Source organism: Zootoca vivipara, chromosome 4, assembly GCF_965207765.1.
Source record: "Zootoca vivipara chromosome 4, rZooViv2.hap1.1, whole genome shotgun sequence".
Taxonomy (NCBI): Eukaryota; Metazoa; Chordata; class Lepidosauria; order Squamata; family Lacertidae; genus Zootoca; species Zootoca vivipara.
In genome coordinates this window covers 100,686,932-100,699,958 of record NC_142587.1, presented here as the reverse complement: position 1 = coordinate 100,699,958, position 13,027 = coordinate 100,686,932, and the positions used below count along the sequence as shown (strand labels likewise).

General features: G+C 53.4%; 1 protein-coding gene across 1 annotated transcript; it reads right to left on the bottom strand.

The window, feature by feature from the left end:
* Positions 1 to 968: 968 nt before the first annotated feature.
* Positions 969 to 4,645, bottom strand: TPBGL (trophoblast glycoprotein like). Its single transcript, XM_088668504.1, has one exon. It carries the CDS (start codon positions 4,304 to 4,306, stop codon positions 3,188 to 3,190), a length of 1,119 nt encoding a protein of 372 aa, XP_088524630.1. The 5' UTR covers positions 4,307 to 4,645; the 3' UTR covers positions 969 to 3,187.
* Between the last annotated feature and the right edge of the window lie 8,382 nt (positions 4,646 to 13,027).

Genomic DNA, 13,027 nt, shown 5'->3' with positions numbered 1-13,027 from the left:
GGTTTTTTAGCAGGAGATGGACACATTGCATACTCTTTCCATTGGAGGGAGGGAAGCGGGTCAGCCCTACTGACGTACAACGGGGAGAGAAAACAGGAGATGGAGGCATCTTTTTGGCACCGGAAGCAAGTCACTGATTTGAGAGCCAGCTGGGTACCCTGAACATTTGCAACACCAGTTGCGATTGGGAGAACTCTTCCATGAACACTCTCTAAAAGAAAAACGTCTGTCTGTGGTGCAGCCTACCTGGGATAGCTCAGTCGGTAGAGCACGAGACTCTTAATCTCAGGGTCGTGGGTTCAAGCTCCACACTGGGCAAATGATTCCTGCATTGCAGGGGGTTGGACTAGATGACCCTCATGGTACCCCTTCCAACTCGACAATTCTACATCCAGGGGATTTCTTCCCAGCTCTACAAAATAAGATCTATCAAGGGCATGAGACAATCCCATGCAACAAACAGAACGGGATGTTTTGCTGGGTTGCAATTCCTGCGCCCCTCCCTCCAGCATCCAGAATCACATGGAGGCTATAAATATTATGCCCCCCCCCCAACAAGTATGGAATGCAAACAGAGAGCCAGTCAACCTTCTCCCTTCTCCTTTCTGGGGGTTAACCGTGGATTTCAGTTATATTTGCATCAGCATAATGCATGAGCGATAACGTTTCAACATAACGCTGGTTTGCAAACCCATTACAAACCACAGCTTTGCTCATTCTTTTATGAGGGAGACCTGCTTTGCATCAGCTTACCTTGAAATAATGGTTGGTGCCAGGAAGGGAATGAAGAGGCAAGAACCAGGTGATAAGTGGTTGTCTCCCCCTTTTATCCTCTGGAAGGAGAAGCTATTCCCATCTCATTTGTGATTTGCAAACCATGCTTTGTGGGGCAGCGCCCGTTAACAGCCGCGCCAGAGAGAAAAAGCTAAAAGGAATAACTTTGCAGCAGCCGAGAGGGTATTCTGAAATTATTGCAATAAGCTTTATAGAAAAAAGTACAATACAGTTAAGAGATGCAAATTTCCATTTCTTTGCTCTAGGCAGAGACTAACAACAGCAGCTTTGGGCACGGCAGGAAGCGCCACCAGCCAGAGGAACTGTAGAGCACCGGGCTGGGAGCTCATCCTGCCGTGCCCCAAAACCACGCTAACAGGCACTGTTCTAAAGCAAACTTGTGGAAGAATGAACTAGAATGAGCATTTTTTTTAAATAAAAAAACCCCACACCTGATACAAAGATCAGCGAAAACGGCCCTAATCTAAGTCATCTGTCATTACTTCACAATTTGGGAAATTAAGTCGTCGTATTTTATGCGTGCTTCAGAGACATGCAACCGAGGGTTTGCTACTGTTGATTCTCTTGTGCAGGGCAGGGGAGCACAACCAACCATTAATTTCGTCAAAGGAAAGCAAAGAGAAAATTACATCCTCTCTCTCTCTCTCTCAGGTCAGGTCCTTCCTCCGCAAATGTTTCTGTGCCTAACAGTTGGGTAGTAGCTCTTTGGTGGCTGGGAAACAGAAATAGTATTTTGGGTTTTTTTGGGGGGGGAGTTGAAGAGAACTGAGTCAGCTTCAACTGACGACAGTAAAAGCAGGGGTGTGTGTTTGGGGTGCAGATTTCCAGTCAATGGAGCCCTTTTGCACTCAGTTGCTGGCAGGGGACAAACTCACCCCAGAAGGATGGCCTCGATTCGTTAAGTGCCAAGCAGGATTTGGTATCCCTCGCTTTTGTCAGGGAAAAGTGGCTTGGCTGGAGGAAATGGGCTGTGCAAAGGAGAAAGAAAGGGAATAGAGTTTTCTTGCTCTCCCAAAGAAAACCCAAGTTTTATGTGTCCGGGGTCCCCCCCCCCCCGATTTCTTTCTCCAACCATGAAGACCGTGGCTGCAGGCTGCGCCCAAAGCTAGCAGTGTAGACACTGTGGAATCAATGAGCCTGAGTTAGTTATGCCCATTGATTCCATTAGGTCTACTCTGAGTAAGGCAAGATTCCCCCCTTTGTTCCTTAAACACAGGGGGCTACAACTGATGGAGAGAGGCAATGACTGTGGAAAGAGGAAGGTTAGCTTTTAACTTTCTTCTCACTGCCCAGTGATTCCTCTAAAGGCAATTAAACTACCACCCTAAATCCACTTACACTGAAATCAATGGGCCTACTCCAGAAAGAAGCAGTTTGAAGATGGCAGCACAACAGCCTTTCTTTGGCAAACTACTGACTCTGGAGTAATTTGTCGATTTCAGTGGGACTACTCAAAAGCCAGCCAGCAAGACTTTTCTCTGCTAGGACAATGTCATGGTGGGGAGTGGGTGTTTGGGAGTAGAAGGGGAGACGATTCTGCTATAAACCTGTTGTTCACCGAAGCTTGGAGGTCTGTAAGGAATCAATCCTGACCATGCCAAGATGACTTCTGCATCAGCATTCTCCTGTGCCTAGAGCTGAGAATGGGGCAATGGGTTAGCTGCAGGCAGAATAATGTGGGGTTTCATGCAGCAGTTGGTTTTTTTTTACATGTTTACTTGGCAGCAAGTCCCATTTTAGTTCAACAGGACTCACTTCCAGGGAAGTCTGCTCAGGATCCTAGCTTTCCCCCTATTTGGGGGCAGATTAGAATTGAGGCCAAATAATTCCTATCCCTCTCAGCTCCCCCTAGATAGGAGCCTATCGCTGCATAGTGCTGTGTCCAGAATGGGAAGATTCCTTCTTACCGGGTGATGGTTTTAGAGGCATTTTAAATTATAAATAGACAACGCCCCTCCCCCTTGGGAGTGCTGGCAGGGCTGGGCGTACCTTAGTGGGTAAAAAGCTGAGTGCCCCCAAGTAGGGTGCCGGGTGACATTGCACCCTGGAATCTGAAAAACGTGTCCCTTTGGTTTGCGGGAGGTGGGGGAGAGATTGCCCACACAGTCCCCTTGAGGCTGGCTTTGGGGTGCCTGCAGAGTCAGTCGTGAGATGATAGCCACCCTTGGGAATGAAGGGGTCCTCTGCACCATGCCCAGGGTGTGTCCCTGCACTGCCCCCAACAGGTAGAGTTTTGGACAAGTTTGCAGAGCTGGGTAGCGGCTTTCCACCTGTTCATCCATCCCCCTCACTTTGGAAGACCAGAAAGGAAGGTTGTCACCCTTCTCAAGTTTTTTGGGGGGGTGGGGGTGGGGGGGGAGATGAAGCTCCCCAGGCCTGCTGCCAGCTTGCCTCAGAGGTCTCCGGGGCTGGCCCGTCGCGGGTCGCTGTCCTGCTCATAGCGGTAGTGGTAGCCCTCCATCTGGTCCCGACAGGCTTCTCGGAGGTTGCTGAGCCACCGCTTGATGCCCTTTCGGTTGAGGTAGAGCACCATGAGGAAGACGACGCCGATGAGCGCCAGGACGATGCCGAAGAAGACGTACGAGGCCGTCTCCATCTCCTCTTCCTCGGAGCCGCCGGGCTCCAGCAGCGCCCAGTCCGCGCCGTCGAGGCATTCCAGCTGCACGAGCCGTAGGCGCCACAGCAGCCGGTCGCGCAGCTGCGGCGGCGAGGCGCAGCGCAGCCGGCGCACTCCGGGCGCGCGCCACGTGGCGTTGCGCAGCCAGAGCAGCAGGGGCCGCAACGAGGCGCAATCGCAGTGCAGCGGGTTCGAGTCCAGCAGTAGCCGCACGCGGCCCAGCGCCGCCAAGCCGTCCAGGCGCTCGGAGCGTAGCGCCCGCAGGGAGTTGTTGCGCAGGTCCAGCTCCTCCAAGCTCGGCGGCAGGGCCCAGGGGGCCGGCAGTTGCCGCAGCCGGTTGCCGGCCAGCTCCAGGCGTACCAGGCTGAGGTTCAAGAGCGCGCCGTCCAACAACTCGGCGAAGGGCGGCGCCCCGGGCGCCAGCAGCGCCTGGTTGAGGCGCAGCGTGCGCAACCGCGCGCAAGAAGCAAAGGCGCCCGGCGCCACGGAGCGCAACGGGTTGTGGCTCAGGTCCAGCGTGGCCAGGGCGGGCAGGCCGGCGAAGGTCGCCTCCTCCAACGTCTCGATGTGGTTGTGCGTCAGTACCAGCAGCGTCAAGTTGCCTAGCGGCCGAGCGGGCTCGCCGCGGGTCCAGCCTCCGGCGAAGGCGGCCGTGCGCAGCACCGTCAGGTTGCCGCCGACGATGGAGAGGTTGTGCACGGCCCGGGGCAGCTCGTCGGGGGGCTCGAGGAGGCGCACGTAGCGGCACTGCACGGTGTCCGGGGTGGCGAAGCAGAAGCACGACGGGCAGCTCCGGCCCGCCTGCAGTATCGGCAGCAGAAGCATGGCGGCGACGCCGGCCAGCAGCCCGACGAGGCGGCGGCGCAGAAGGAGCTGTCCGGGGCGCGGGGCCATGCTATCCCCGCTTGGGCATCTCCGCGGGGCGCAGGGGACGGGTGGACGGAGCCCCCGCCGCCGCCGCCTGCTTCCTGCCCGTCTTGCAGCTCCTCCTTCTTCTTCCTCGGCGGTGCAGCGGTGGAGTTAGACGGTCACCGAAGCTCCTGGCGCCACGAGAAGCAGCCGGAGCCCGAGGAGACCCGGCGGCGGCGGCGGTGACTCATGGCGGTGCGCGGCGTCTGCTGCGAGCGAGCAGGACCGGAGGCTTCCCCCACGTCGGTTCCGAGGGGGCGGGGAGGAGAGAGGGGTCCTGGGTGGGGTGGGGGGCGGAGGATCGCGGGCGTCGGAGGGAGGCGGCTGGCGATCTCCTCTCTCCTCTGTCCCCTCGTCGTCTTTGGTTGGCAGGTTAGTGGCGCAGCGCCCGGACGGCAGGATTAGGGGAGAGACTCGCCCCTCCGCCGGCCAGGTGGTTTCTGGCTCGAGGTTGGGGCGAGGGAGGGGCGGGCAGCGGCTGCCTGAGATTGGCTGGCGGAGGCTGAGCGCAGGCCCGTTTCCCAGCCGGCCGGGACAGCTGGAGGGAGGCGGGGAAGAGGGCGTCCCTCGCCCGCAGGGGCGTCCCCACCCCCAGCCCTGAGGTGAACCTGCGAGGCCTGACCTGGAAGCCCCCTCCAGGAGCAGGAAAGCGCTCCCCCTGTCTGAGGCTGGCCCCGTCCAAGTTAAGAAGCCATCGCGGGGGCTGCTTTTCCCGGGCGGGGGTGTGTGTGTCCAAGAGAGGCTCTGCGCCGGGGAGGGGACAGGGAGGGCACAGCGCCTCCCCACCCCAGCCCTGCACTCCAGACCCTGGGAGCTCTGGGGCAGAGTGTCCCCCAGCCGTCTAAGTGTCTCCCCTGCAGCCCCTCCCCCCCGCCTTCCATACGAGTGGATGGAGACTTTTTTGCGCCATTCGTACCTTAGGCAAAGCAGGGGAAGGTGTCCCAAAAATGCGGTTGGTGTGTGTGTGTGTGTGTGTTAGAGTGTGTGTGTGTGGTGAGGAGGACACCAGTAACCACCGCCCTCCCTCCTGAGCCAACTCCACTATGCTCTGTGATGCACAAAGCGATGCAGTCCCCCCTCCCCCAGTGTTTCAGTGCCATGAGATTTATCTGCTGCAATTTTATCCTGCCTTTCAGGATGCACGTCCTCTCAGGGCGGCTTACAAGCGAGGTCTAAAAAACACCCCACCAAAAAATACCCAGCGAACAGTATCAAAATATAAGAAGTTGACAGGGTGGGTGATGGGTGGACGGGAGGGGTCGCAGAGTGGCTGGGGCAGGGGCAGACCAGCAGGCCTGGAGCAGCTGGCATTAGGGATGCTGGTGGCGCTGTGGTCTAAACCACTGAGCCTCTTCGGCTTGCCGATCAGAAGGTCGGCGGTTCAAATCCCTGTGACAGGGTGAGCTCCTGCCAACCTAGCAGTTCGAAAGCACACCAGTGCAAGTAGATAAATAGGTACCGCTGTGGCGGGAAAGTATATGGTGTTCCCGTGCGCTCTGGTTTCTGTTACGGTGTTCTGTTGCGCCAGAAGCAGTTTAGTCCTGCTGACCACATGACCTGGAAAGCTCTCTGTGGACAAATGCCGGCTCCTTCGGCCTGAAAGCAAGATGAGCGCTGCAACCCAGTAGTCACCTTTGACTGGACTTAACCGTCCAGGGGTCCTTTACCTTTACCATTAGGGTTGCCTGCCTGCCTCCCTTGCAGCTTGGCTAGGGCATTCAAGCAGCTTGAGCGGCCCATGTGGGGAGAGACAGGGGGACCACTGCACATCGTCAGAGTCTCTCTCTCTCTCTCTCTCTCTCTCTTGTTACTGGCTTCTAGGATAGGCAACCTTAAAGGCTCCAGTTGAGTGATGCAAACTTTGTCATCTGCCACGCACCCCGTTTGGGTAGCGAAGTTGTGGTTGGTGACAGATGCAGGATGCTGGCCTTGACTGGCTACTATGGTGATGGTTTACCTCCATGTCCAGCTAACTGTCTGCATCCAAGTTGCATTCAAGTTGACTCAGGGTTATTCACACATGCATGCCAGAATGGAGAATGTTTGCATTTACATCCCACCTGAGCGGCACATACGGTTCTCCTCCTCCTCATTTTATCCTCACAACAGCCCTGTGAGGTAGGTTAGGCTGAAAGGCAGCAACTGGCACTCAAGGTCACCCAGTGAGCTTCATGGCCGAGTTGGGATTTGAACCCTGCTCTCCCAGGTCCTGGTCTGATGCTCTAACCACTACACCATGCTGGCTCCCAGGAGGGCCTGTTTCTCCCTTGCCATTCAAAGCACTTCACCCAAGCAGCTGAGGAAATGCTTTAGCTGAGAGCCCTGCCTTGCACGGGGTTGGACTAGATGACCCTTGGGGTCACCTTCCAATTCTGTGATTCTAAAATTCTACGAATACCTTTCTTAACCAGAGGCCTTGAACTGCAGCTGTCAATCAGTGTAAACCAGGGATCCCCAAACTAAGGCCCGGGGGCCGGATGCGGCCCAATCGCCTTCTAAATCTGGCCTGTGGACGGTCCGGGAATCAGCATGTTTTTACATGAGTAGAATGTGTCCTTTTATTTAAAATGCATCTCTGGGTTATTTGTGGGGCATAGGAATGCGTTCATATATTTTTTTTTTTCAAAATATAGTCCGGCCCCCCACAAGGTCTGAGGGACAGTAGACCGGCCCCCTGCTGGAAAAGTTTGCTGACCCCTGGTGTAAACAATACTGGACGGACCAGCGATTTCACTCATCTCAGAGCACATGCGGAGCCAGCTGGATCTGGCCAGTGGCAGACAATCCATTCCAGCATCTTGTTCTCGCAGGGGCCAAACAGATGCCTTTCCTGGGAAGCCTGCAAGCAGACCTGGAGTGTAGCAGCGCTCTCCCCTCCTGCAGCTTCCAGCGGCTCCTTCACAGTCCAAAGGAACAGCTGGTGGAATCTGCCGCTCGTTCGTGCGGTTGTTGAGCTCCTAGGTTTTGTGACGGGGATCTGGACAGAGCTGCAAAGCATTAGCATGGAACTCCCTTCCAAGGGGAGGCAGGCATCCCCCCCCCCTCTATCCTTGCGTTCAGGAAATGTGCAAAGACTCCCTTATTTATCCGGGCTTTTGGCAGGCGGCTTTCATGGAGTTTTTACAGTGCTGTCTTTACAGGATGTTATAGTGCAGTTTTGATTCAATTATCGCGAGTTTCCCTGGGCTCCCTGCAGCGAGGAAGGGTGGGTGATAAATCTGAAATAACAACATGCTAACTGCTGCCCTCGGGTCCGGCTTGTGGGGTTCTCATGGGTGCCTGTGGGGGGGGGCTGCTGTGGGCGCAGGATGCCAGACCCAATGTACCATTAGCCTGACCCACAGGGGCATAGGAAGCTGCATTGCGAAAAGGAAGGCTGCAAAGTTTGGGGCTTTCCCGTTTAGAGAAAAGGCGCGGAAGAGGCGGCAGGACATAAGTTTTTCAAATTATGCATGGCATGGAGAAAAGGCCACAGAGAAAAGCTTTTATTCCACCTCTCATAATACCGGAACACGTGGATTTCCATTGAAGCTGAATGTTGGAAGACTCAGTGCAGATAAGAGAAAGTCCTTCAGCGCCTAATTAAACTATGGAACTCCCTGCCACAGGAGGCAGCGATGGCCACCAATGGGATGGCTTTAAATGAGGATTAGATAAATTCAGGGAGGAGAGGGCTGGCCGTGGCTACTAGTCAGGATGGCTATGTCCTGCCTCTATGGTCAGAGGCAGCGATGCTTCTGAATCCCAGTTGTTGGAAACCCCAGGAGGGGAGAATGGGTCTTGGGCTTGAATCCTGCTTGCCTGGTTTCCCATTGGTTGGCCACTGTGAGAACAAGAGACTGGACTAGATCAGGGGGATCTTTCAAATTTGGCACCCTCCCCACCTGTTGCCTTCTGTTCTGCTTAAGGCACCGCAACATAGTCGCAGGATTGGTCCTTGGGGTCTCTTTCAACTCTATGATTCTGTGATAGTTGAGGTGTCCTGCAGTGCCCCCTGGGCTCGGCTCCCAGTGCGGCGGAACCAGTTGCGCTGCCCTAAATCCACCTCTGGCTAGATGAGCCATTGGCCTGATCCAGCAGGCTCTCCTATGACTTCCTCCTCCTCTGCCTGCTGATCCTTTGAATGGTGAATGCCGATGACTGACCCTGGGAACCGCTGCATGCCAAGCAAATGCTCTGCCATGCAGCTGTGGAAATGCCCTGATTGTAAGATACAATACAGCAGCCCATTTCTTTCTGGCATGGGTGCCTGCACCTGTCAATGGGGCCAGAGGCAATAATAATAATAATAATAATAATAATAATAATAATAATAATAAATTTGTTCCCCAGCCATCTGACTGGGTTGCCACAGCCATTCTGTGCAGGGGCGTAGCGAGGCGCCGCGACACCCGGGGCGGCAAATTGCCATGCACTGAGGGGGGGGGGCGTTGTCGTCACTACGTTGCTGAGTGGGCTTTATACTGGAGTTTTGTAGCTGGAGGCGCGCAGCTTTGGAGACGTGGGGGGCGGCGATACCCCACTACGTAACACGCATGCGCAGAATCCCGATGCGCATGCGTGTTACGTACCGGGGTATCGCCACCCCCCTGCGTCTCCAAAGCCGCGCACCTCCAGCTACAAACTCTGAGCGGGCTTTCTACCTGGAGTTTTGTAGCTGGAGACGCGCGGCTTTGGAGGCGTGGGGGGCAGCGCAGCGGTGATACCCCACTACGTAACACGCACGCTTGGCACGGACTTTTTACCGGGAGGCTGGAGGCTCGGCTTGGGAGTCGCAGGGGTGGGGGCGCCAAGTGGCACCCCCCCAGAGTGGAACCCGGGGCGTACAGCCCCCATCGCCCCCCATTGCGACGCCCCTGATTCTGCATGGCTTCCAACAAACTATATCTATTTTTGCATTGGATGTGAATGTTACCTTTGTAGAAGAAGCTCGTTTCCACACACACACACACACACACTTCTCTCTGCCTTCCTTCTGGGCAAGTGAGAGGCATCATCAGAATTCAAGGACCCGGGTTCATTGCAGGGGGGTTGGCTAGATGTCCCTTCCAACTCTTATGATTCTGTGACACATCCCAGCCATGCAAAAGCACCCAGGGAGGGTGCAAAGCAGAGCTGGAGAGGTGTGTTTAGTCTGGAGAGTGTTGCAAGGGTCAGCAAAGGAACATTTTGCCCCTGTAGCTGAGGTCCCCCCCCCCTCAATGCACAAGATTGCACCACCTACCCGTGCTGGATTTTTTTTTTAAAAAAAAGGAAAGCTGGAATTTCAGAGAAGGGGCCCAGGCCTTGCTGCCCACATCCTCCTGCCGGAAACAGCCCTGACCTCTAACGAACGCAGCAGCAGCCTGCCTCTTATTCCTCTCTAAAGGCTTGCCTTCCCTCCCCCAAACCCCTTTCTTTATTTAGCTGCCTGAAATGTTGCACCTTTATAAAGATTTCATCAGTGGCCTTTCCAGAAGGAGCTTGGCTGGCACAGGGCAAGCAAGCAAGGAGCGAACGGGAGGAGCTGCTGTTGTATTGAAACGGTCCCTTCTGCGTGAGCGTCCGCCCCCCCCCCCGCCCACATTATCCTGATTTATTTATCTCCTCCTCTTCTCCTCTTCCTCTGATTTAAGTCGCTGGGAGGATCCCTTTCCCTCAAGCCCGTGTGACACTCAGCTTCACTGCAGGCACCAAATGGTGCAGCCCCCAGACAGAGGAGGAAACGAGCAGGCATAAATGGGGCATAATAAAACAATGGGTGCCATTGTGGAGGGGGGCAGGGAACCCCCCCCCCGCGATGTTCAGTTGCTGGCCTTGGAGCCAGACTCTGTCTCTCAGTTGGAAAGTGACAGCCAGGGAAGGAGAAGAGCTGGGTTGGCTAAGAAGGTAAAGTCAAAAATATTCAGGAGACACAAAGGAGCGTTTTCATATAATAGAGTTGGAAAGGACCCCAAGGGTCATCTAGTCCAACCCCCTGCAATGCGGGAATCACACGAACTCTGTTTGAAAACCTCCAAGGAAGGACAGTCCACCACTTCACAAGGGCAGTCCACTGTTGAACGGCTCTTATGACCAGAACATTCTTCCTAACGTTTAGTCAGAATCTCCTTTCCTATCATTTGAAACCTTTAGAGGTTTTGACCCATAAACCCTTAAACGGCTCAGGACCGCAATACTTCAAGGACGGCCTCTTCCCATATGAACCTACCTGGACCCTGAGATCATCTCCTGAGGCCCTCCTTCGAGTGCCTTCTCCTCGAGAGGTCCAGAGGATGGCAACACGAGAACAGGGCCTTCTCTGCAGTGGCTCCCTGTCTGTAGAATGTTCTCCCCAGGAAAGTTTGCCTTTAGGTGCCAGGCAAAAATGTTTCTTTTTAACCAGGCCTTTGGTTGATCTCATCGACATCCTATGCCCTTTTAAAATGTGTTTTTTTTGGGGGGGGATATTGGGTTGTTATTTTTATTTTTATTATGTATTTTGTGGTTTTATACCTTGATTTTATTCTGTGAACTGCCCTGAGACCCCTGGGTATAGGGTGATGTATAAATAATAATAATAATAATAATAATAATAATAATAATAATAAATTTCTTCATTGGTTCAAGGCCTACCTTCTGGAGCAGTAGAAAACAAGCTTACTCCATCTGCTGTGTGACAGCCCTTCTTAAATTGTGGTGCCCAGAACTGGACACTGTATTCCAGGTGTGGTCTGACCAAGGCAGAATAGAGTGGGACTATGACTTCCCATGATCTGGACGCTCAACTTCTATTGATGGAGCACTAGAATAGCATTAGCTTTTTTTGCTGCTGCATCACACTGTGGACTCATGTTAAGCTTGTGGTCCACCAAGACCCCTAGATTTTGATCTTGTGGTTGCTTTGGGGGGCAGGACGCTTTCAGTAGTAGATTGCATTAATCTTTGCAACGGCCTTGCAAGGTGGGCCAGTCTAGGGCTGGCTTGGCTGTACAGGCAGGGGCCTAGAACTGGCACAGTTCAGGAGATACCTGCCTCTCGAGGAATCCCATGTGCGTCTAGGCTGCCTTGCGTCCTGGCTGACTCCTGCTATGAGTGGGCTTCATTCCAGAACAGTCCGCGACACTGAGCTCCCAGGAGGTTTTCGGGCACATTTTAATTTTGCAAGCTGCCTCTGGCGATTCAACGCAACTGCTAAAGCTTTAATTGCAGGTATGAAAAACCTAACGGTTAACTGATCAAGCCACTGGCCTGTTTTGGCTCCAAAGGAAATCCCAACACCACCTTGGGCAAAGGAGAGGAAGAGCTCAGGAAAAAAAAATAACCCAGAAAGCCACTTCCTATCTCAGCCTTGGGAAACAAAATTCATTTCTGCGCTGCCAGCTTTCAGGTTGCCAACTTTTCAAATAGGCCATGCTCCTGTGCCTTTGAGAGTAGCTTCTATTTGTATACGTTTCACGGTGCTAATTCTCACTCCCTCCTTTCACGGAAAGCCCCCATCTGCTGGTTTCTGTAGGTCGAGTGACAAATAATCTGCTCTGATTTGTTCTTTGGTATGGTATATATTAAAGTCTTTATTTATTATTATTGATTTTATATCCAAGGCTCACTTAGTCCAACCCCCTGCAATGCAGGAATCACAGCAAAAAAATTCCTGACAGCCGACCATCCAACCACTGTTTTAAAAAGCTTCAATGAAGGAGAGTCCATAACCTCCCAAGGGAGACAGTTCCACTGTCAAACAGCTCTTACAATCAGAAAGTTCTCCCTGATTTAGTTGGAATCTCCTTTCTTGGAAGGAGCAGCTAGACGGGTGACTGGGAGTGGCTGCTGAGGCCACATAACACCGGTCCTGAAAGTCTTGCATTGTCTGCCAGTACGTTTCCAAGCGCAAGTGTTGGTGCTGGCCTTGAAAGCCCTAAACGGCCTCGTATACCTGAAGGAGCGTCCCCACCCCCATCATTCCGCCCGGACACGGAGGTCCAGCTCCGAGGGCCTTCTGGCGGTTCCCTCCCTGCGAGAAGTGAGGTTGCAGGGAACCAGACAGAGGGCCTTCTCGGTAGTGGTGCTCACCTTGTGGAATGCTCTCCCACCAGATGTCAGGGAAATAAAGATTTCTCTGACTTCTGAAGGCAGCCCTGTTTAGGGAAGTTTTTAATGTCTGATGTTTTATCACGTTTTTAATATTCTGTTGGGAGCCGCCCAGAGAGGTTGGGATACTCAGCCAAATGGGCAGGGTATAAGTAATTTATTATTATTATTATTATTATTATTATTATTATTATTATTATTATTATTATTATTGGAATCCATTGGTTCAGGTATTCCCCTCTGGTGCAGCAGAGAAAACAAGCTTGCTCCCTCTTCCATGTGACAGCCCTTGAGATATTTGAAGATGGCTATCCTGTCTCCTCTCAGTCTCCTCTTTCCCAGGCTAAACATACCCAGCTCCTTCAATCTGCACATGTTTTAGTTTGATAACATCCTTCTTAGATTGTGGCACCCAGAACTGGACACAGGACTCTAGGTAGGGTCTGATGGACTAGTCCAGGGGTCCCAAACTAAGGCCCGGGGGCTGGATGCGGCCCAATCGCCTTCTAAATCCGACCCGCAGATGGTCCGGGAATCAGCATGTTTTTACATGAGTAGAATGTGTCCTTTTATTTAAAATGCATCTCTGGGTTATTTGTGGGACATAGGAATTCGTTCATATTTTTCCCCCAAAATATAGTCCGGCCCCTCACAAGG

Coding starts and splice junctions, on each gene's coding strand:
- TPBGL (XM_088668504.1), bottom strand. CDS start 4,306: ATGGCCCCGCGCCCCGGACAGCTCCTTCTGCGCCGCCGCCTCGTCGGG.